This window comes from Corapipo altera, unplaced genomic scaffold (assembly GCF_003945725.1).
Source record: "Corapipo altera isolate COAL_440 unplaced genomic scaffold, ASM394572v1 74, whole genome shotgun sequence".
Classification (NCBI taxonomy): Eukaryota; Metazoa; Chordata; class Aves; order Passeriformes; family Pipridae; genus Corapipo; species Corapipo altera.
In genome coordinates, this window is record NW_020884934.1 from 1871756 (window position 1) to 1897426 (window position 25671).

The window sequence follows — 25671 nt, forward strand, 5'->3', positions numbered from 1 at the left end:
TGCACCTCTCTAACAGAGTCACAGAAGGAGGGCCATAATTGGCTCAGATTTTTCATATGGCCCAGCCTCTGTTCAAAGGTTAGATCAGGTGGCTAAAGGCCTTCTCTTGTTCAGTTTTGAAAAATCTCCCAGGACAGAGACTCCATAGCCTGTCTGGGCAAGATATTTCAGCATTTTAAAGCCCTTTTTGTGGAGCATTTTCATTGTACGTAGATATTTCATGATACATAATCAGAATTCGCCTCAGTGTTACCCCTCAGCTTTCGCTATGCACCTCTGAGAGAACTCTGGCTTTTCCTTTTCTTCTTTTTACCATGCATTAGGTACTTTTTTTGATCTGATTTTAGTCTTCTCTTCCTCAGGCTAGTCAATCTCAACTATCTTTAGCTGTCCTTGTGCATTGTGTGCTCTCTCCACTGGCCATCTCTGTGGGTTTTGGCTGAACCTGCTCACGGTTGTTGACACGTTTTTTTTTACTGGAAGGCCCCAAGCTGGGCCTGGTGCTCTGGATGCAGTCACACAAGTCCTAAACAGAGGAGAAGAATCACTTCCCTTGACTTTCTGGCTGTGCTATTATTAATGCAAGACAGTTATTTTTTAGCTTTCAGCCCTGCAAAGGCACACTGTTTTCTAATGTTCAACTTGTCCTCAAGACCCTTAGTTCCTCCTCTGTAAAGCTACTCTGTATTTAACCATCCTCCAACCTGTTCCACTTTTCCAGAGAAAGTGCTCTTGTAATGGATTTATATTTTTTTTTTACCCTTTTCTCAAGGGAGTGTTAGGAAAGAGCAAGAAAATAAACAAAACAATGGACTGCAACTGACATACTTAAAAATTCTGGTAAAAATCCTGGGTAAATATTCTGAATGGTAACATACCTAGTATGTGATCTCCAGTGCTTCCAGGTGGGCTTACATTCAAGTAGCACACACCACAATCCCACCTTCATTTTGCTGTGAAGAAACATCTGAGAAAATACAGCTGATGAGGAGGACAAGCTAATTATTTCTGTTGATGAGGATGTCAACGGTTTATAGAATAGTATCACTGCCCTTTTTATAGAGGTGGTTAACTCAAGAGTTGAACTCTTCCAAACCATAGATGCCTAGAGAAAGACTTGAAGGAAATTAACTGCTTTTGTTTTATTACAGGATTAAGAATTCACAAACTCTCACTAAAATTAAAGTTGCTGTTGTTTTCAGGGGCCTTCTGTCCTCTACCTGAAGACAGTAAGCAAAGGAATTGCTTATAAGTAGAAGGCTATCTTTACAAGTGCTTATTGTTAAATCTGGAATCCTATCTCTGGGAACAAAATCTCATGTGTTTGCTTTAAATATTAGTGAAGACGTTTGTTGTTTGATTATAATAATTTTGGTTTAGCCCTGTCAATATTTCCCTCGTCTACTGGTCTCTAAACATTAGTAGTGACCACGGCAGAAATTGAAATCTTTTAAAGTTTAGCAGCAAACAGGCAGAAAAAATGCAAGAAATAATTATTTCTTAGGGGAAAATGGAAATTGTATAAGTGCATGGTGTCTTCATCTGTCTGGAGACAATGAAAAAGACTGCCTTTCTGATATCAGAGGTATTTTTAATCTAAAAAGGTGTAGCTTAAGCCATTGAAGATTTGCTTTCTAAAATTGATATTTCATGGAAATTTTATTCAGGTCATCTTCTTCTCTAGTGGGATTTAGTACAATTTGTAAAACAGAAACTCTCACTTTTTTTCAGGACACAGAGGATATATGCAATCTCAGTGTAATTTTATATATATGTTTAAGTATTTATATATGTATGTCTTTTCAAGCTTTCATTGCAATAAATCAATATAACAAGCTTAGCATTTTTCTGAAATAAGCTAAGATCAATAAGTATTATAAGTAGCTGGAAACCAAGTAAAACAACTCTAAAGAATGTTTGAGAAGATCTCACGTTGCAGTTAAAACATTAAAATATTTTAGCATAAATATTTGGATCTCCAATTCTAGTGTGTATGTCCTACAATGAAATGTTCTGAATTTGAACCTTAACTTTGAGCTGAGTTGATTCTTCTTAAGCAGGATGTAGACTCCCTGCACTCTAGTCCCTGGGCTGAAAACTGTCAGATTTTTAACTGAATCTACACAAAAGCAATAGGTCAATTTAGAATTGGATATAAAACAGTCAGTGTGAGGTCTCTGAAGTAATTTTATTTCTTGTCTTCTTGGGACTTGTCTGTAGATTCCAGTAAATACTATGACATGCTCTATTTACAGTTGTTCATAACCACTGATGACTATACCTTGGTTTAGTTTTATTCATAAATTAGCATAATTCTACTGAAATAATAGAATAAGCAAGGAATAAAGTAAGCACAGGATTAATCTAGCTACATGCACATGCCTTCAGTAATATTCATATATTACATTATGAATATATATGTATAGGAGGAGACCACATTTTTTTCTGATGACCTGCAGAGAACGTTTATATCAAATTTGGACCTAAGCATTTAGAAGATAAAAGTGGATGGAATTTGTTTGAATGCAGTATAATGGAACCAATTTTAAAACTTTCTCTTTCAATCTGTTGATACGACAATGACAGAAAATGAGGAATAACTACAACCTCATTACTTTTATATCAAAGAGATCGATACAGATAGAAAAGACATGTTCGTTTGTTTTTTCCACAAGTCTGATAGATAATTTAGCTGTCTAATGCTGGTACTGCTTTTCCTAAAAATATCGGAGAGAAAACCATTTGTTTGTTCTTTCTTTCAGATGTTCAATATCTAAAAGAGGAAGATGCAAACCGCAAAACATTCACAGTCAGCAGCACGCTGGATTTCTTAGCGGATCGCAGTGATGATGGTGCAGTTGTAAGTTGCAGAGTAGATCACGAGTCCCTAAACTCGACACCTCAGATAGCAATGCAGGTTCTAGAAATACACTGTAAGTAATACACATTATAAGTGCTTGCTTTCATAGTTCTGCTTTGTTTCAGAGTTTCTACCAGGGGAAAATTCTGTGCTATCGTGCGGATAGACAACGTCTTTCTTTTAGCCAGATTCTGTGGTTTATATTAGTTTGGTTGGTTTGGGGGGTTTTATTTTATTTTTACAGGAGTTACTCTAAAAAGTTTAATGAAAGCTTTACCAGTGGGACTAAGCTCTTGGTTTACTTTGAGAAATAGTTGAGAGAAAATGCGTTTGTCTGTTTTGTTTATCATTGAAGCAATGTGAAAATGTTATTAAACATCAAGAACTTCCTAGTTCCCAGTTTTCCTTGAAAGTATCTAGAAACTTGAAACGAGGGTATAGATAAGCAATGTTTGCAGCAGATTGCCTCAATAATGTTGAATTCTGCCAATGAAACTCTGTAATGTTGTTAATAACACAAGTCCAGGAGGAAAGGCCCTTAAGAATTTATTTTTAGGCCTAGTCTGCACAGGATATTAGTCTAGATAATCCAAATTTCAATTGTTTTGTATCTTTATATACTGGCCTTTTTTTTTTTTCAAATAGCATTTCTGACCTCATGTTTTCCACAGCGCATTGTTTCAAAGTTGAATGAACCTGCCTTTTTATCTGTGTGCCCTACTCTGAAGTCATATTGTCCTTTGGGTCAGCGTTTCTTTTCACTTAAAAACTGTGAGTCTCAAGAGAACACCTTTTCACCATCAGCTGGCATTTTCCTATGCACTTGCATTATGTCCACCATTCTTCAGGGTGCAACTATTTGGATTTCTGCAGAATACCTGTGCATCTCACTGCCAGCTAGCAAAACCAGACACCTGCAAAATAATGTCAGAACAGGGGAAGGGAGCAGACCTTTCATGAATCTGCTTCTAGGGTAGGTGTAATCAACCTGTTATAAAGGAGACAGGGTTGTCCATAAAGCAGACAAGCATTCAGTAACTGCAACTAGTTCCCAAGATACCATGTCAAGGATTGCTGGCATATGTAACTTGTCTCCAAACAGGGATATTTCTATAAGCATTTAAGACTTGTAGCACATGTGAAATGCAGTGATGGCAAAAGCCCTTGATGCATGGAAGCTGACAATTTTGCTAAAAATGCCATCTGCACAAAAGTCTGAAGATGAAGAATATATGGATTAGCATACGTGCTAAAATTTTAGCATACGTGATAAAAATGTTTTCTGAAACATTCTACCCATCATTTTACTGAGGGAGGTCAGAGCCTTTCTTCACCAAATGGCTGTTAAACACTTCCCTTAACGTGTTCAAATGCATGTGTGCTGGAGATGTGGATCCTTACCAGCTTTATTTCCTTGAATTCTAAATTGCACAACCATCAGCCACTGAACTTGCTCGTGCCTTCCAAATTCCTTGCTCTTCTTTCAGTGCCCTGCTCAAGGTTTTCCACCACAGGAGATGAACCAAACTGAATGGAAAGGTAGACATAGAAATAGGACACAAGCTACACAAGGTTTAAATTTAGCCATGGTGGCTGCAATGTAATGTGATTGAAGGTAAAGGCAGGGTTCTGCTTTGCATGAGCATCATAAGGCAAAGAAGCCATATATAAAGCTTCTTGAATATTTGTTGTTTCCTTCCAGTTTGCACCCTTGGTAGCAAGACACTACCTTGCTAAATAGCTGTGAGGTGCATCTTCCTCTGCGCCTGTTGCTTCATGTTTTGAGCAAGACCCTTTTCTCTCTTCTCTGGGTTCACTGAAGTTGTCTGAAAAAGGCCAAACTGCAATTTGAGTAATTTGCAATTACTCATGTGCTGCATGTTATTGCCCACTCAGACTGCCAACTTATCAAAAGCCACAGTGCATAAGTGATTGTTCTCTATCATTCCTCCTTGCCCCATTAATTTTCCACCAAGCAATTTAATACTCTTCAGCACTTACATAGAGCCTTCAAACATGGAAAGAGAAGTAAGAAATATGCCAAAAGAAACTGAAGTTTAGAAGAGAGGGTGGAACTATCACTTAAAGCTGTAGAGAAAGTATTCTATTTGGTGACAAGGAGAGTAAGAACAGCCTATTATCGTCCTTTTCCTTACCACCTACATCTCCATGGTTAACATACACAGAAGTCTTAATGCTGGGCAAGTTTCAAAAGGAAGCTTTTTAAAAAGAGAAGAAGATTCAGGGAACTGCTGATGAGGTTCATCAGAGAGCCTTGAATGAAAAAGAGAAAAATTATTTACTAGAGCAATCCCAAATACACTGAATGGAGCACATTGCACTGGAACTGGGCCCTTTGATTTTATTCTCCTGGTGTTGCTCACCATCACTGTGAGCGTTACTGCAGTCACTGGAATGTGCTTTCTTCCATCAATCCGTAAGACTTCAAACATACAAGAGACATCCTGTTTGTATTAATGAGAAGCAGGCTCACAGCACCCAGTGAACCTGACCCAATATATATCCTCAGTGTCACCTTGCAGCAGCTCAAAGTAGTGCTGGCAAAAGAGAGGAATTATGGGACTTCATGAGAAAAGTCAGGAGAATTTAATCCGCAGGCTCCAAAATCACAACCAAGTAGTGTGGCATTGCCACAGGTAGGGCACTTGTTCTGAGTGCCCCAGAGATGTATCAGATGAGCAGAGAACTATAGGAGAATGATAATCAAGTACCTTAAAATGGCCAAGCAGAACAACACAGGTGAGCATCATTTTGGCAGAGAACAGATGAGCAGTGATGAGGTATCACCCACTAGAACTGCACTTGATTTTTGAACACCTTCTTAAAATCTGAAAAATTTTATTTGTGGTACATAGATGCTCCCTATGAATTAGTAGTGTATCATCACCAGCTAAAAGAGCAGGGCACTAAGAACTTGTCTGACCATTTCTGTCCTGTATAATTATGCTTGAAATTTGAAAACGGTTCTTTGTTTCAAGCAACTGGCCCCTGACAATGGACAAAACATTTGTGGCTCCATCAAAACAAACAAACAAACAAACCCACAAAGAATAGGAAAACAACAGAACAGTGAGAATTACAGGATTGTGTTTGCATCCAGTGGATGACAGATAGAGAAAAAGGAAAATAAAATAGTGGTTGGAATGACAGGTTTTTATTTATGCCTAGTGAAAGGTAGAATAAAATTAAATCTGTCTTAGATGCTGAGACTATATGGAACAGATATTTGTAATTAGTCCATGGAGAGATGTAGATAGAGGTACCTTTGAGTCCACACAGCTGCTTTTATCGTCAGCTGTAGTAGGAAGTAAACTTAACAAAATGAAAGCCATCAGAAGCAATATTGATATGGAATATGCTTTATTCCCCCTTCTTCCCCTTATACAAATTTTAGGTTTTATTAGTGTGATACAGCAATCAAATCAGCTTTCCCCAGAAGTACTACTGTACATGAAATGAAGCTGAGGATTAACTTTACAATAAAAATATTTTTATTTTCTTTTATTATATACTTATAATATATAATAAAATGTATGTGACAGAAATAGCATCTAAATCCTTCTGCTGCTCTTTTTTTTTATTCTTGAAGTTCAGTCTAGTAGTTGATATTATCTATATCAACTAAAAGGAGGATATATTGAAGGAGAGTATGATCAGTCCTTGTTTTCACAGGACTTTCCAGATTAATTTTGCAGACTTGAAATATTAAAATAATAAGGGTAAGCACAATGTACCCCACTCCAGAGTATGGGATAATTAGCTCCTCCAATCTTTTGATTTCTTTGTTACTAATTTGTGTTGCATCTCACTTCTGCTTAATCTTGTTCTTGTGTAGGTTGTACTCTGCAGGGCAGCCCAATTGCCCAAGTGTTTCTGTCGTGCTGAAATGTTTGGTGGTAATTTAGTTTCTGCTTGGCCAGCAGAGGTTTGTGGTAGCATGACACTGCTTGCTGAGTTTATTTTTCCTCTGACCCTTACTGTCAATAGTAAACCTAAAATAGACTTGTATCCCCTCTGGTTTTGCTCTTAAGTCTGCTTGTCAGCCTAGCTGCCACTGATTATTAGGAAGTGTTTCTTGTAAGTGATAAATACAAATCTCAAAGGGATGTTTAATTTCATTGTTTACTTCTGTGTTCAAACCAAACAAAGGCTGCGTTCTTTGTTCCTGTTTTAAAGAATCATGGGTACAGTACTTCAATTTTGAAAGCTTCTCAGTACAATATTTACGAGATTTTAAGTCCTCATGCACCCTCCTGAAAAGACATTTTGAGGGCATGTACAACTTCTGGTCCACATCTGGGAAGCAAGTGAATTCTTCTCATCCCTCCTCAATGTCTCATGCACATTTGGATTCCCAAAAGCAGCATCTTCACTTTTTTCCAGGTCTTATCTGAGCAGGTCAGCCAACACGTTGCTTCGTACTGAACAGAGTGCTGTAAAATTACCCAGTGGTAATTACCTTACCTTAGTGAAGATTCTCTGACTACAGTGAATTACCCAGCAGACCTCAGTAAAAATTAATTGCGTAAATCTACCCCAGAGGCTGCTTTTGAAGCTTTAAAGTGAAATCAAATCATTTGAACTTCAAACCTAATCATCGTGATCCTAAAATGGCAGCTGTGATGCGATCCCAGCTAATGGACTCGGTGAGATTTTGCTCAAAAGCTGACCACACTCCCAAATGACAGCACTAATAAGCTAAAGATGTGTTATGTAAAGAAGTGTCTAGAGAGGCAATTTTGAGTAAATTCCATGTTGGCAGACACAGATGTGCAGTGAATTGTCGGTCTGACAAGTCTATAGCTTTCTGCAGGCTGTTCCAACATGTTCTTCTGATAGGCGGTTTCTTCTTTTGTGGGTGGTTATTAGATTCTTTTGCAGTGAGCATCTGAACTTGACTTTAAAATTAGGCAGCTATTTCAAGAGAATGTTGGAATTACTGTCCTGGAAATAAACTTATTGATTTTGCATTAAGTAAACAAAGGACCCTGAGTGCTGCAAACTACAGATCAGCAGATCAGCCATGCACTTGTGCAGCCATGTAGAGCACAGTGTATATGTGAGTGTGTCTAACAACAGTGTGCTACTCTGATTCCAGATGTAGCAACAAATGGAGGTTACTCTGATGACAACAGGGATCTGGAATTTCTACTGGTGTAAAGCAATGTAATTTTATCAAAGAACTGCATTACCTGATGCTCACTGAGAGAGTTTAGCTCATTCTCTTTACTTGGCTGGTTTCAAGTTTTTCTTGGAAAAGAGTTTCTAGAATTGCACATTATGAACAAAAATGAGTAAAAATGTGTGTGAATATGTGAAAATATAAGACATTAAATATATATTGTATATATAAGTAATATATAAGTATATATTGTAGTGTACATTCATATAATACTATGCCAAAAAAGGCATTACAAATGAAGGCAAGAGAAGGGTCATGCAGAGTTGACTGCTTGACTCTTTGTCTAAAATACTTAGAGTTGCCCATCAGAACAGTATTTAGAGACAAAAAAAAATGTCTTCCTCAAGTCTTAATGTTCAATTTTAATGAATTAGTCACATGTTAAATACAGTAGGTGGCTCTTCAGGATGACTCAGCCTGGGCTTCCTGTCTTTTTGTAGCTCACAAGGGGCAGATGTGTGCCCATGCAGAAGCACACAAAATGGGACACCTCTTACCTCTGATGAGGGGGGTGAGGAGGAAGGAGCAGTTTTGCCTGTGGCCTACATATGGCCCTTCTGTACTGTAAATGAGTAAAATATGCATCACATATTCATTTTCTTTTAACTGGCAATTTGTCTCTTTGAAGCTGTTCAACTGATATAAGATTTAAATTTTCTTTTGCTCCCTTCTTTTTACCTAATTCGGTCATTTTCCCCAACTTTGTGCTTAAAAAACAGTTTTGCTTTTGCACTTTGGCATATCTCCTTTTTTCCTTCGCTTCAGAATTATTATTTTAATTGTTATTATTTTATTTTTTTAGCTTGTGGTATGTCTCCCAGAACTACCGCAGAGTTAAGTAGCACACATAACTTTAGGAAAAAAGGCACATTTCCCTTTTTTGGAAGTAGCTTGCACTGTCTAAGCAGAGAACACATTTTTCCAAAGTGAAGAAAATATGAGACTTAAATGAAATTTCCTTCACTGATGCTTGGCTTTTTGGTTTCTGACCAGTAAACAGCATTCTTGATCATTCTCATTTGCTCACGACCATCTCTTCATTACACTGTGTGACACCCTGAAAGACATTTGGGATAAAAGTAAATTTGGGAACATTTGGTGTGATTACACACTCCTTCAGTCTTGGTTTACTAACTAGGATTATAAGGTGTCACAGCCTTGCAATTTTTCATTTAACAAGGCCACAAAATATTTAGGCCAACTCAAACAGAGGTAGGCTGTATGTTGAGTAAGGAGTGAAAATAGTTGGAATGCTTATGAGATTTGATGTTGCCATGAGAGAAATTGTCTATCTAGTGATAACTTTAGTCAATGAGTTTAACCACACAATTCTGTAACTTCTGATCCAGTGAAAAGACGTGGATTTTCCAAGGGCATAATTCCCTAGGGCCACAAAGAACTTTGCATTTACACATCCAGGGCTTTGCGGTTCTCTACCCCAAACGAACATGATTTGCTTTCTTGCTATAACCATTTTTTCTTAGTATAACTTGAGTGTTTGGGAACTGTGATACCTCAGAGACCTCTGGAATTTGTGGAAGGTGACCAATATCCCAAGCTTTAGCTTTCTTTCAAGAGTAGCATGGAGGTACAGATGCAGCGGCACGTTCTCTGGCACGGCTCATGCGATTGCATTCTGTGGATAACAAATGGAAAAGAAAATTTCACTTTGAGGAAGCCGAATTGCAGAATTGTTTTGTTCCAAACTGATATACTCCTAATGCTTTTGATGGCTTTAATGCTTTAATTCTTCAAGAGTCCTTAAATTCAACTCTGCAAACTGGCCACATTTAGGCTGTGTATTCTTTTATTGAGGGAACAGTCTCTTGTCAGCATCATACAGCTACCTAGGCCCAGCCTTTTGGAAGTCACTAAGTCATTATCAGACTGTCATCTCTTATCAGTCATTCTGATAATGGGACAAAGCCAGATATGAATGATAGACCACAGTAGGGAAACCCAGAACAGTTTTTGGGGGGTTTTTTTGAGTGATTTATCAGGACTGTGGGTGTCTTGGTTTCAGACACTAAAGAGTACTGGGTTTTGCTCCAGCACTGGTGTGTCCCAGGGATCTTTTTTACATGTGTCCTTTTATCCTTAGCAATGAAGTGTACTTCCCACCCTGAGTTGATGGAGGGTAGCAGCTGGTTAGTATAAGATACCGCCAAGAATCTTGACCAGCTGGGCTCGACTGTTGCAGCATTGTTTTCAGGGCATACTCCACTTGTACAGAACAGGAGGAAAGCACCTCAGGTTCTTAGATCTCAACTATTCAAGTGGGTTTCTGTATCTCCCAACTTAAATGGTCTTATTGATCAAAGCCACTTTTTTTTTCCAGCTTAAAAAGCAAGAGGGCTGTATTGTCTGTGTGATGTGCAGTCAGGACTTTGGTCTCTCGCAAAGCCTCTCTCTCTGATCATAGACAATCTCTGTAAGCCTAAGCAAGCAGGGATTTCCTTCACTTCAGTGAAAACCTTCAAGCTGTTTAGATCCTTTAGAAGCTCATGAGGAAAATCTGGATGTTTTCTTGCTACCTGAGTCTGAAAGAGAGGTACCATTTCTTCAAATGATGCTGCCATCCTTTAGAGGTCAACTATATGAGTGGTGTTCCTGATTTTCTCTTTCAATTAAGATGTTCTGCAGGACTGCTATGACCTTAAGAATGAGAGAATTTCAACGTCTTCCAGTTGACTCTATGTTATATAAGTTTACCCTTTATACACATTCAGATTTCCACTCAAGGCTCACCTATGTTGTGATACTCAACCAACCCAAACAGGTTTTGATTTTTGTTTGGGGTTTTCTGTTTGGTTTTTTTTATTGTTATTATTTATTTATTCTTGAATCCCACTGTGAATGTTAATATGAGCAATAAATATATCACTGTTACTACTATACTTTGAGGATCACCTTTTCATTCTATCTCCCTTAAAGGAGGGATATTTCTATATTTACTAGTGTAAGATGCAGTTAAAAATTGCAATAATAAGAATGCAATTTGAAAGCTAGTTTCAGTATATGTGCATCTCTTCATATTGAATGAAAATTAAATAAGAAGTTATTGTATTTAATTATATAGCTCAATAATTATGTAAGCACTGTGTTAATAAGTACAATTATCTTTTTTGAGCTGTTCATATTAGCAAATGCTTGCAACAAATGAAACATAAAGGATAGTTACTGTAAACACTAAGGAATGATATCTGTGAACATGGAAGTTCACTGCCACAATTTGCATGTTTAAATGAGATCAATTAGGTTAATGATGGATGAAAATAAGAAATCCATGATTTAAATGCAAAATAATTCAAAAACTTATAAGTCCATTTACTGCCAAACTTTCATCTTTCAAAGGGGATATCAAGTTCAAAGGGTTAATGTACAATCCTGACATTTGCCATCTGGAGGTTTATATTCAAATATGGTTTACAAGTGAAATATAATCTAATATAATTTATTTCTTGGTAAAATCTTCTGTAGAAAATCCACAGAGTGGCTTGACTGTTCTGCACAGAAACTTTAAAATCTGTTTGGGGCAAATTATTCATATGCTTGTTGTCTGATTAAGAGACGGCTCAAGAAGGTTTCAAAGGAAGTTTGGGAAGGAAGGTTTAATAAGTAGGACATTCAGGAAATAAAACATAAAATCCCATTTCAGAGGAGTAAGCCTTCAGGCATGGAAAAGACACAACCCAAGGGAAAAGGAGTGAAAAGACAGAGGGCATGGCTAGGCTGGGAAATGGAGCACAGAGAGGTTGATATAATGTAAGTATATTAGATGATCTATGTTAGACATATATAGTAGAAAGTTGAATTTCAATTTATGGAAAAACTAGAAAGCAAGTATTAAAATATACTTGTCATAACTACTTTGTATCAGGTAGCACTACCAAGACAATAAAGATCGAATGACAGTCCAGTGTCTGAGAAGTTCCACATCAGGCCCCAACTGGTGCAAGAATTTTTCAGGTACCTGACTCAGATCCATGAAGCTCCATGCTGCCTTCAAAAGTATGGTTAAGATACCTATCCTAGACTTGGTGTAATTTCAAATGAGATCCTTTTAGAAGGAGACTGAAAATTACAGAATCTGTAATAGTTCACACCCCAGCCTAATGACAGATGGACAGACCTGTTTCAGGCCTTCTCTACAGAACATTTTCAGGGACTGTGTATTTCCAAAACTAAAGACTGTCAAGGAGGTGAGACATGGAGGAAAACATGTAGAGATCATTTGCAGAACCTCACAAGGAAGAGAAGCTTGACCTTCATGAGTGTGTAGTGTATGTTTATAAGAAGCGAGTCAAATTTTCGTGCCCTGATGCAACTGCTTAGTTATTTTTATACAGACTAAACTTTCATAGTGTCCACTATCTGATACGAATGTCAGAGGAAGGCTTGAAGGGGTATTTGGGAATGCTGAGCATCCAGAGCTCTTATTTACTCCTTCAGCAGTTTTGGATGTGCTACAGTTCTTAAGTCATATTCAAGATAATTTAAGTCAGACATAACAGAACAGTGAAGGCCTTAAGCAAAAGAATCTGAGGATTTCAGGAGATGAAATTATATTGGAAGGTCATGTGCTGTCTCAAAGTTAGGCATTTCTTTATAATGTCTGCGGTTTAGGCAGAAGGCTTTTCTTTGTCTTTTTTTTTCTTTACTCCTCTTAGGTGACGTGGCAAACATGAGATAAAATATAAATAAGTTGGAGAAAGCACAGTGTAGGGCAACAGAGATGTTAAATGGAACAGATTGTTTAGTCTGAAGAAGTGGCATGACAGAAATAATTAAACAAGATGAAAGTAGTAAAACTAAGCTTTGTTGCTTGCATTCACTGAGGAAAACAGAAGCGATTTATCAAAGAAAATATTATTTCTACCATATCATTCATGTTTGCATGGGACTTAATGGATAATTAAGAGACCAATGACCCATTCTTCAAGAGCATGTAAAGGGGAGTAGCTGTTGTCTGGTGCTAACTATGTTCCTGAGGGGGCACACATTTAGAACTGTGGAGAGAGTGCCCCTCTGTCTACCACTTAATTCAGCAGGGTCTAATGATGTGTCCAACACTGTGCTCACATTTATCTCTGCCTCTTTTAAGATCAAGCACAAAGTAGGTGAGAATGATCAATGGACACATTACGTGACAAAGGAAGGGTAAGGTCACAACACATTTGAAAGGGAGCAGAGAGGAACGTGGAGCTTTGGTAGTGAACCTCCATCTTCTCTTTCACCCTCCCAAAACCCCAAGCCACACATTTTACTTACTTTTTTTTTTTTTACTATCACATTTTACTTACTTTTTTTTTTGTTTTAATACTTGTGGTGAAGGAGACTGGTATGACCAACAGGTGAAATGTTGAAACAAGTACCAGATAATCAGCGTTCACAGAATTAGTAACCTAAATGGTTTCCTGCAAGATTGGTGCTTGAATTCAGGCACTCATGTGTTATGAGTGTCAGGAGGGAATATTTCACTGATCAATCTTTCTATTCCCCCACATTGGCATCTGGCTTGTTGTTTTGCATCCAGGAGGGTGTTTTTTAGGTCCTCTGGTACAAACTGTTATCACTTTTTATTTCAACAAACATAGTTTTAAAATAAATTTAACCAGATGAAATTAAGGATGACATAATAGTCATCAAAGAATCTCGGAAAACAAAGGGACCATATGCTGTTTCTGAATCTGCTTGACTGTTAGGCAGTTTTTAAAAGACTGCAAAAAGAAGATACTGGAATATGCATGCGGATATGGTACCAAGTATTCACTTTGATCAAACCTAAGTATTTAGAGAACTATCATAAAGCTTAATTTTACAGTGTTGTTGAATACTTTTATTGAAATTAAGTACCATTGCTGTGACACAATCACTTGAACTAGCTTGTCTCACCCACAAATACTACTAATAAGATAATTTGTCCAATACACAGCACTAAGTTTTTCTGTCATCTGTTATTCCTTCTATTCTGAAGCAGAACATCAAACTTACTCTTTGTAAGAGTAAGTTTGATGAAGTTTGCCAATGCAGACTTGCTTCACAAGCAAGTCTTTTGCTTATTCAAACCAAGAGGGCACAGACAAAAGCCGTGCTACTTGTCATTTACAAAGTAAGCTGAATTTTGGGGAGTGCTGACTCACAGCTGTAGGATGCATACAGCTGGTAAGTGTAAAAGCTATTAAAAATGGTGAGCACTTCCACAGAGCTGATTAGAGTACTCCTCTCTCTTCTTTCAGATCTCATTTGGTATATCCAATCTGATGGGGTTTTTTTCTGCATATTAGAGTGTTTTGTCCTTGGAATTTACTTTTAAAGTCTTTTTTTTTTTTTGCCTTTAAGAATATGTGGCATATGTTTCTAGGTTTACTTACTTAGATTTTTTAGAAATATGAATAAAATTATGTAGGAATACAGAATTTTCAAGGAGTTTTGTAATCGCTATCCATATATGAAAATTATGATCTTGTCATGGTTTCTGAAGAAAAAAATAAGTACCAATGTCCTATGCTTACTCCAGTGCTAATTAATTTAGAAAGTAGATACATCATCATTTTCAGAGATATCTGCTTATTTTATCTTTGCATCTGGAAATGATGGAAGGGTTCCAAGGAAATGAGAGAGAGAAAAAGCACGATGAAAAACGTAGAAGGCAGTGACATAAATAAATTTCAGAAATATTCATTTTGGAAAAAAAAAAACAAAACAGAAAAAAACAGAAAAAATGGATAGAAAATAAATGAATTAGTCTCTCAGGAAATACTTTTAAAATCTTATCATCTGGTAGTCATTCATTACCAGGTAGCAATAATCTTTTATTATCAGACTGTTAGAGTTTTATAACATTTTTTAAAATGATAGCACCAGAACTGTTGTTGTTCACTGCCACAATAAAATATCTGAGAAATTTATGGAAGCTTTTCAATATTCAGAAGGTTTGTGGTCATAAAATAAAACTATGAAGTAAAGACATGCTGTTGGTAGCTCATAATTTAGCTAAACCTGTAAGAAGAAAAATGTGTTGTAATGAATCAGTTATAGTAATTTAGACTCTGGTACAAAGAGGAAATGGTGGCTAGTGTGCAAAAAAAAAGATTAAACAACAAGGTAAATAAATTAATTTAAATAAATCTGAGTATTATAGATCCAGGCAGGAGATGCTGCTGTACAAGGTTAAATGATTATGTCAGATCTCAGAGTAGTCTGGGAAAATCAGTGGACAATGGTAGGAATGTGGGGCTTAATATTTTCCTTTTGGTGAGACAGGAAAATTTTGAATTTTCCTGGGCAATGGCAATTGCTGGCTATATAGACAGCATGAAACAGTAACCCTCAGTGACAGAAAGGTAGCTATTTGTCTTTGAAGGTATTATGTGCTATTATGATCTATTGCTCTTGGGACTCTTTTTAGAAATAATGCAGCAGGTGATGGCAAGAGGAGAGCACAGGGAGCCTCACCAACCAACCAAAGCAGAATTTCATATATTGCAACGAAGCACAACCTACTTGCTGAGAAGCTGAGAATCCTCCTGTTATTCCTAGAAATCCCAACAAAATTTCCTCTAAAGAGAAAGAGAAATCTAATTCCAGTGCCTTTGTCAAATAGTCTGGCAACCATAACATGATCGTTATATTATAGGTAGGACCTGTGTATTTTATTTGGGCTGCCTGGAGCTCATATGATTGGTTTCCAGACTGACAGGTAGTTAATAAGACCTGTGTTGCTTAGGGTCCATGAAAGTAAAACCTGGCATCCATGGGAAGCTCACTGACCACAGTGGGAAGAACTGCTCTGTCACACGAGCAGAGCTCTTTTCCTGAATGGATCCACTGGCATATTTCATACTTTGGATCCGAGGCTCCATGCGGTTATTAAAACAAAGCCTTTTCTCACTAGCAGTACTTTCAAGGCTTTTGAAGTCATTGTGCTTGGAAGAAAATTTCTAGTGGCACAAAAGGGAATTAAAAACATCTAGTCATCGTCCTGAAAGATTAAATGAGAAAGCAGTATCAATGCTTTTAGGAGGAGCAATTTTAAGTAACATTTGTAGCATATCCTGATGTTTTGTGAGCATTTGCATCCTCTGACAAACACAGCAAGTGCTCTATTTGCCTCTCCCTGTGTCTTTCCTGTGTCTTTCCTATTACTGGTAACATAATTTGCACTCAAACAATAAGTCCAGCAAGGATGGCAGGTTTCATTACAACAAACTCAGCTTCCTGCTGCAGCTGGAGAGATGTTCATAGCATAAACTACAGGGAGAGAATCACCTTCAAAGGAAAAACACATCAGAATCAAAGTATTCCGGTGGAGGCCTGGGGTCAAATGATGTTAATGAGATGTTTTCAATTATTTAGAACACAATTAGGGACGGGATTGTGTTTGCCCTGGGTTTGAAATAAGCACCTGACCATTTGTCTGCATGAAAACTAATCAGATAGGAGGGCCTTGTTTTGAGGGTTTGACATGTTTGGTGTAATACATTGTGCAGAGGTGTATGTTTTTGTTCACAACAGGCTAGAATTTCACCACCTGTGCCTCCTTTTCTTTCTACCATTTTCACAAGGGTTAGACCTTCTGGTACTAGTTTGAACTTGGAAGTAGTAGGGAATTGGAGGGGGGGGCAAGAAAGTACAGAATCCCTTATGTTTTAAGAAGGAGAGATTTAGATAGCATATGATGTGTACCACGCATAGAGGAAGGAACCTGACCAATGGATTCTTCTTTTTGAACCCCAAAGGCTCATAAACCAAACTAATCCAAGAGTTTAATCTTTCTCTATACACCTTGTATATATTGAACCTTATATGTTACTGTCACTAAGTGGGACATCTTTTTCTGTGCCAGGTCTTTTGATATCCTACAGACCAGAAAAAAAATGCATTCTCTGATGTAGGAAAAACAGTTGAAACCAAAAGAAATGTGATTTCTGCCTGACACCGTCACCCATTTCCTCAAAATTGTGTGAACCAACCTGCCCAAAACTAAAAGTTGAGACCAATACTACTTTATGTACCGACTGTTACTTAAACAGTAAATGATTTTATTTTAATATTTATTTTTTAACTGCTTTGATCATGACAAAACCATATACATATGTAGCCATATACAAAGAGAAGATCCAAACATTTGGCAAAATCACTGTACAGCATGCAAACCCATAAATGGATAATACTACAGGTGCTTTTAATTGGAAAGTTATAGAACCCACATCTTCTGTGTTGCCATTTTACTTTGAGAAGCAGGAGTTACAGACTACATACAATAAACACATTTAAAAACCAAAAGACTTGAAGGGGCACTGCACTTCTTATGAAATAATAATGTGGAAATATAAATACCCTAGCTGAATATATATTTGTTACCACTTTGAGCAAGGTCTTCTTAAATATGGGTTGGTGTTAGTAAAATATCTAATATCTGCTTCTGGCACTGTGGTTACATTTAGTGACTTTATTTAAAAAAAAAAGTTTAAACATTAAAAATGTTGCCATCTTTGACAAGTAAGGATACTCTGAGGCCATAAGCTCAAAGGCCTTTGAAAACAAATTTCAGTAAGTGTTTTGCATGTAAAACCCAAGAGTGGATGTACCAATTACACCTGATGCTAAGCATTGACACATTCCTAGGAAATGTGTGGGGAATATTAAATTTTTATGAGTTTTTCTTTTTTTGTGAATATCATAATTGGCTTTAGAAACCTTTTTCTACATGTAAGATGAAGGGTATATTCCATGTTATGTTGGCACTGAATGTAAATAGGGAAAATTTGAACAGGACTGAGTTACTTGTGGAATTCTAATTCATTATGTGGATTGGGTTAAGAATGTCCTAATACCTGGGTTTTTTATAGTGTGTCAGAAGATCCTACTTTTTCCAAACTAGGACATAGGAGAAAAAAAAGCTGTTTCAGATTCAAAGGAAAATCTTAGTTCAAAATCTGACTGGAAGGGAGGCCTTAGAATACCTGATAGAGCTTTGCTATTGCATGGCAGGTCAGCACACAAGCCCTTGCTCTCTTTGAATCAGACCAAACCCTGAATGCACAAACTCTGAAGGCCTGAATGTTCTAATCTCTGAATTACTGTAAAATAAGTATTTTGCTGGATCTGATCAGCTCAGTGTCATTACTTCAGTACTCAGTGGAGTAAGTAACCTCTTTTTCTCATAAATTCTCATAAATTAGAGCATGGGCTCTAATAAATAATCTTGGTGGACTGATTACCATTTCCCATAAAAATCAAATTGCCTGTAAGTGAGAGAGTGTCAAAATGGCTTCCTAAAACTTGGGATTAGAGAGGGCCTCTAAAATGTAGAGTGCTGAAGTACAGGACCCTTCTTCAGGGATTAATAATTACTATCTCTGTAAATGAAAAGAAGAAGGTGTCCTTCCTTGTTCTGCTTTCTGGAACTTTAGCCACACTGGAAGATATTTGGGGGTCTGAGTTTAAATTTCATAGTAAGCTATTGCATTTATTTCTTTAAAAAAACCTGTAATTCAGCTAAAAACTTGAAAATTAGGAGCCCTGACTGGGATCTCTAGATCTGATACAATACTCTTTTGGAAGTTTCTGCAGAGGAGAACCTCTAAGATTTCTGTTAATCCTCCTTAGCCAATGAAGACTAAGATTTGAACAACATATTTACCCTTTAACAAAAAGTGCAGAGAAGTCAAGTGGCAAGTAGTTTCTATTACAGCTAAAAAAATATATATCTCAAAATTATCTGGACAAAAGACTGATGCATGTATCTTTGGATAGGGGCATTTCCAGCACTCTTTGAATTATAATGACTGTGAGATCAGAAATATTTCTTCTCCTGAACAGTCTACTACTTCCAATAGTCATTTCTCAAAAGTCTCCATGAAATGTATGTACTCCACCCACCCTATCATCTACCCAGGAAAAGGGTGGTCTTATTTTATGCTTCTAGGATTGTAATTACATAAACTAAAGATAATTGCATTAGGGAGGGATTATTTTATTAAAAAGAGCATGATGCTATCATGACATTGTCATAATATTGCCCCGTTGTCTCATATGATGGTTTTTCTTCTAGGTACTGCTTATTCCTACACACCTTTGGCTGATTAATGTCCTAGGATGCATAAGGGTTATACTTTGATTTAGTTACTCAGCCAGTTCCATGAAAAGATACCCACAGAAGCTCTGGTAATCCAGCATGCTGAGGACTGGCAGGACAAAGGACTTCTAAAGATAAAGAAAAATAAGTCAAATTACTTTTTTACTATCTTATTACTAAGAAGAAACTAGTAGAGATTAATTTTCTGATTCTGTTGGTGACCTGTTTTATGATCTTAAGCAAATTTATTTATTTTAAGAATTCAGTTTTCCATTTTTACCCTGTGGTTATCAAGGGTTTACACGTACAGTATAACATAACTTATCATGTGGGAATCTTCCAGCAACTTTCACTTGATTACTTTACATAAGGAAATTTATGTGAAGAAATGTATATGAAGAAATTTAATCTTGCATATAACCTTATAAAACCTTGGTGATAAAATATAAATACATACTGAAATCTTTTTTTACTTCAAGCAAAGTAAAAACAGTAAGTGCATTTTGAAAACAGAGACATAAACCTTTAAGCATTGAAGATCTGATCAACAGCAAAGGTCTAGTGACTGATAAGAAATGCCTTTATTTTGAAATAACTTCAAAGAGATTAAATTAATCAGTAAAGCAGTTCCACAAGGTGTGAACACCGCCATTAGTTATTGCTAAAAGTACAACAAAAATCATGTGTTAAAGTGTATCAGATAACATTCATTATCAGTGTAAACTGGCATCAATTTTCCACATGCATTTACCGATTTTGCGTGTTGCTGAAGATGGTATAGCCCGATCAAAAATAGATAAATCTTCCCAAACTTTTGAAATGGTTTCCCTGCTCTTGTGCAATGAGATGTACCCAAATCCTAGAAAGATGGATGAAGTAGGATCACTCAGTGGAATTTTTGCCTTTGGATATTTAAGGCCCCCAACTCGACGCCATAGCTCTTATCTGTAGCAACTCCTAAACTTTTTTCCAGAAAAAAAAGGCAGATTCTGTGCACACAGAGGGTAGAAGATGTCTTTTTATGTGTGTAGAGGCATGTTTGAGTCTCCATTCCGATTGCCAATCCATTGCAGCTCACAAGTACCTCATTACTGAAGCTAAAGACTGGGGGGCCAAACAGCTCTCACTCTTGGAGACACATGTGAAAAAAAAGTCAGTAGGATTTACCATGAAGGTTTGTTATGTTGTATTCATAGACAACTGTGGGTTTTTTTATGGAATTGGATTTTCCAAGAGCTTATTCTTTTTGGAATATTTATCTCCTCCATAATGTCCTCAGAACTCAGGATAAGGACATATTTGTAGGTATTGTAAAAAAACTGTGGTCACCAGTCCCTTGTTCGTAAGAATTCTGCTTTGAATACTGATCTACAATATTTTATTACCATGAAATTGCTGGGCCAAATCCTCAAAGAAGATGCAAACTATTAAAATTTGGGTAAGTTTAACTAATGTAAGTCAGTATACTTTTACTAACTATAGAGGAGGAGCAGCAAGAGACCTGACCCACAGTAAAACCCTTGACTCTATTCCTTTTGTTTTGGTTGTAAAAGTTTTTTTGGACATACCTACATTACTTATAATAAGCTGATGAGAAAACTGAAAATAAATCAACCTCTTACTCTATTACAGTTCTTGATTTTCTTTAGGCTGTTTTCTAGTGTTGTTGATGTTTGCTGGAGATCTGGTGATGCTCCAGTTGTTATGATTAATACTTGTAAGTGTGACAGGTTAAAGCTCAGAGTATTGATAGAATACATTTATACTTTTCAAATTCTACTAAAATGAACAGTCCTAGCAGGAGGTAGTATTTTTTGTGTTCTGGAAAAATACCAGTCAGCAGGTGTTTATCATCTTTGTTAAAACAACATGTTTAGGTTAGTTTTGATTTAATTATTCTGAAGATTTCTTCTCATTTAAAATATTTATGTGAATGTGAAAGTAGAGGACAAGTTTATATTAAAAGTTTTCCCCTTTTAAGCATGTACTTTAATTCTGGAGAGAAATCAAGCATGGCGTGAAAATAAAATGGAAACAGTAACACTGAGAATAAAACACTCAAAATAGGATATCTAGCTTTTGAAAAAAAGCCATTAATAAAATGCAAAAGTTGTCAATTGTTAGCTTCCCTGAAAAGTGTATATTGAATTAAATCCTGTGTTTCCTGTTTTAGAGAAACAAGTACTTACTGTTTAAGTCAATTAGTAAGGAAAACCTCTAGGGAATATATATTCCTACACTACTTTGTTGTTCATTAGAGAGTGAAACATAAATATAAATATAACCTGTCTTAGTTTCTGTTAGTAAGCTCTGTTTAGAAGTGCAAGGAGAACACAGAGCTGTCTGGTCTCTTAAAGTAGAAATGGGAACTTCAAGTTGGGGGGAAAAGCACTGCACTGATCCATGCAAATGAAAACTTAATTGTCTGAAGTCCTCTCTTTTTTTTTATGTGGGTCATTTACAGTATTGCATAAAATGCTGATAATTTCTTAAATATTTAAGGCAGTAATTGTAGCTAGATGGGCCTTTAATTTCTTTCTTCACTTGTGGCCATCATGATTATTTCCATCAAAGTTTATCTCTTTTTCATATTTCTCTGGAATTAGTTAAATTCTTCATGTGTTCCTTTCTGATACTAATTTGCTCCTCTGGTTCAATGTATAGTCAAGAGAGTAATTCATTCATCTTCAACAGCACCACTGAAATCACAGAAGTACTTGATGCCCTGATTTATTAAGGCACTTGAGGTCAGTGCCCTAAGCATGTGCTAAAAATGAAGCAAAGGCCAGCATGACCTCCAAAGGATTAGTCACCTGCATAATGGCTTGCAGGGTCCTTAAAAATATGAACTTGGGGAACAGATTTGCTAGTGGTGTAAGGTTAGTGCAGCTGTACTGGCAAGATAAATGATGCTGACAATACTTCCAGTGGAATTATAACGAGTCGACACTACCCTTTTTTTCTGTCTTATGCCATGCTGATACATGCCAGAAAATAAAAATCAAAACTTGGAAAATTTTTTTTCATTGTTTTAATTGTTTAATTGTTCGTATCCCACTTAGTCCTCAACAGGACTATTGGCATATCAATAAAGAACTATATTGTTACAGCGTATCTTTTTTTTTTGCCATTTGATTTTTGTGGAGTCATTTTGTCATGCTCCTTCACATTTGCTTAATAACAGGACATCTGTCATGTCACTACTAATGAAAACAGCAATTACAAATTGGATGAGACAAAATTTTGATACCCTAGATTTGCAGATTAGAGTGTTTTGTATTAGGAAACTATGGATAAAAAAAGAATTTGTGGAAATTAGGAAACTGGGAATTTTTCTCACTTTTTTTTACTTCTTCCTAAGGAAAAAAATGTGTTGTATAGAGATGTTCCTTTATTTTTGATCTTTTTTGTTCTTTATAATAGGTGTCCCTTAAACTCCCATGTTGACCATGAGAGTATAGCCTTTCAAGCCAGCTGGCAAAATGTTTTAAAAGTCAAATATCTACTTCAATTGCTTTATTCTACATGAATTCACCATAGCTTTATTGTGTATCTTTTTGGAATTAAAACTATAAAACTAATCCCATCATATAGAACAGATTGCAGACTTTTCTGTGGTGCTTTATGCAGATTTCTGAAACACTCTCTTTGCAAATTCTATTTAAAAAATGTTCTGGTTTAGTGGCAGCATTATTGCATTTCAGAAATAATATCCTGTAAAATGTCTGTAACATGGTATTTTATCTGAAAGCCCATTGTGGCTTTCTTATTATGAGTTTCAAGCTTCTGCAACAATAAGAGGGTTCTTATTCAAATGTATACTATTGCATTCATTGCTCTAATAGCAGCATTCCATCATATCAACCTGAAAATAGACAAACAATTGCATGGAGTACTTGTTATTCATCCTCAATATATTTTATTTCGTTGTTAGATATCAGACTTTGGAATAGTCATATGGAGTATTTGCATTAAACACAGGAATAAAAAAGTTGTTTCCTGTATATATGTATGCTTTCTATCTGTATTTGCTAGGGATATAAAAAGTTACTGGTTTAGTTACACTGGTCATTTTTATTACCTTCCTGAAGACAATGGGAATTGCACAAGGCTCCATATGAAACTGTCTCCGAGTGTAAATTAAATCTATGGTTTAGTCTGTTGTAAATAGAGAAGAATGTACTCTTAGATAATAAATCTTTTTTGTGTATATCAACAAGTTGTCTATTTTTTTCTTCCTAGATACACCTTTAGTTAAAATCATTTCTTCCAATTCATGGCCTGAAGAAGGACAAACTATAATTTTGACTTGTGAATCCAAAGGAAAACCAGTGTAAGTGATTTAACAAGTAATATGTTTTTTTGTTATTTTACTTATTCTGCTGTGACTGCAATCCTCAACTGCAGAATCTTCTGGTTTTGTCTCATCGTGGGGTGTAAATTAATCTCTGGTATAAAAAACCCCTTGAAGCCTGTCTTCATTAAGTTTCTATAGACTATTGGTCTTTTACTTTGTCATCTATTTTAGTTTTTTAGGAAGAATTCCAGCTGTGAGATACTTTTTTTTTTTCTGGTCAGGTATATCAACCTGAAAGGAGTGCAGGCCTAATCAGTCACTGTTTACATCATTGAACTGATGATAGAAGAGAAAATGTCTCATGAAAATCTTCCTGCATCAGCTGGCCTCAGAGAAAATATATTAAACTTGCTGGATGCTTTGGCTGTCATTTACAGGGGAGTTTGAAGTTTAATTATATGTGCAAGTTGGCCGCCTGTTTCTGCCAGAATTTGGAAAGATGTAGCCTGCTTTAAGAATATAAATTGTTTTACTTGAAAATTAACATCTCTGCCATAAATATCTTCAAAGACAGATCTTCAAAGACTAGCCCTTGTACAGAATCTACTATTTAAATAGACTTCACTCTTGAAAACTATCTTCTCAGAAGAGCTGTTATATAGTTACTCATAAATTTGCATTAATAATTTAATTGCTTAATATTAAGTTAATATGCTTCAAGTTTCTTAAATATTGAGCTTCTGCTCAAAAGATCAATATATAGTGGAGTGATGATACACAGCTTTAGAATGGTCTTGAAAATGGTAATGCAGTAATACTTTGGGTCTAGAAAAGGTGCAAATTGCATGACAAAAATCATGTCACTTACGGCTGAATTTCTCCCTGGTGTAAATTTAGTGACTTTATGGAATTGCTTTACGTAGGAACTTGAAGTCAGATTTAGGTCAAATCAGGCATTTAAGTCCAAAATTTCTACTTTGAAAAGCTCTCCTGAGTTATGTCTGGCATCATTTAAACTCCATAGGTACATTTCTTTTTTTATATTATGTACCTGCATCATTTTAAAGCAGCTCCTCCATCTAGATCTTGACTGGGCTGAGCAACTCAGCATCTAAATCAGGCTTCTACCCTGCTTGAGACCAAAACACTGGTTTGGTCTTACATGATTAGTCCAGTGAGTCTTAAATGATGCTGAATGTAATTGGTTTTCTGCTTACCTATGCAGTTTTGATGTAGTGTGTGTTTCTGAGATAGACACCTCTGCAGGTAACACAAAAATCAATTGTGAGACACCTATTGCTTTTATAAGAAGCTTGAAGGAGAAGGAATTATCCATTTACCTAATACACTTTGAGCATTCCCCTAGGTAACACAAGGAACAGAGTCTGCTTCCCCAGTATTTTCAAAATCAGCAGAAGATGTGCAAGTGCTTAATTTTAGGAAAGAGGTCAGCTCTGATTGCCCTGAGGGCACTGTTGGCTAGGTGATACTTAGGATTTTTCTTGTCTCACTGTTTTCCTCTTGACTTAACAGCTGACAATTACATGAAAGTCCTCTCTTTGGCTTATAGACTTCAGGCACTCTAGCCCCAGGTGTTTGATTTTCACTATTGATCTAGCACTCCCTGTAGGGAAAAAGATTAGAAGTAAGGCAGTCATTATGTATTTTTATATTTTTAATTACCTGTTGTTTGTTGTTGGGAGGGGCAGTTTGGCCCTTGAAACTTGGAGTCTGTTTAAATAATGAAGTTGAAGGCTATGAGTTTGTTTCTTCTTTCTGTTCTTTTTTAGTTTTGTGAGACAGACAGATAGATTCGACCTGTATGTAATTGGTACATTGGGAGGAAGGAGAAATGGATGTATAAGAGCAACTGGGGGTTCTAGTCCTCCAGTGAAATCATCTGAGTATTGCAAAAAGTAGGCATGATGCTTTTCAGCTTCAGAGTGTGAGGAATCATTTCAACTGTCTTCAAACAGTTGTACAATAGAAATTTACATTTGAGCAGCTCTTTTCGGGCTTCCCTTTGCATTCAGTGGAGAGGTTTAGGCACTGTTATGACATGGCTGTTCTGCTGTACACTAGACAATTGCAGAAGAGCCAGACTGAGCCAGACCTCTGCTATTTCCTTTCCACTGAATACATGGAGTTTAGACACTTAATTCAGTCAGATGTCTGTATGTTGGAATACCAAAAGTAGATGTCTAAATGGAGACTTATCGAATTTTATA

At 36.4% G+C, this 25671-nt stretch overlaps 1 protein-coding gene across 3 annotated transcripts in view; it reads left to right on the plus strand.

Annotated features, from left to right (window-relative positions):
- The window catches only part of CADM2 (cell adhesion molecule 2), a 612665-nt gene that overhangs the window by 493769 nt on the left and 93225 nt on the right, over nucleotides 1-25671 (plus strand). For all 3 annotated transcript variants that reach the window (XM_027660008.1, XM_027660010.1, XM_027660009.1), the window contains 2 exons: nucleotides 2763-2933; nucleotides 23389-23479. In XM_027660008.1, coding sequence (XP_027515809.1) covers nucleotides 2763-2933; nucleotides 23389-23479 — 262 coding nt within the window. The remainder of the gene's footprint in view (nucleotides 1-2762; nucleotides 2934-23388; nucleotides 23480-25671) is intronic.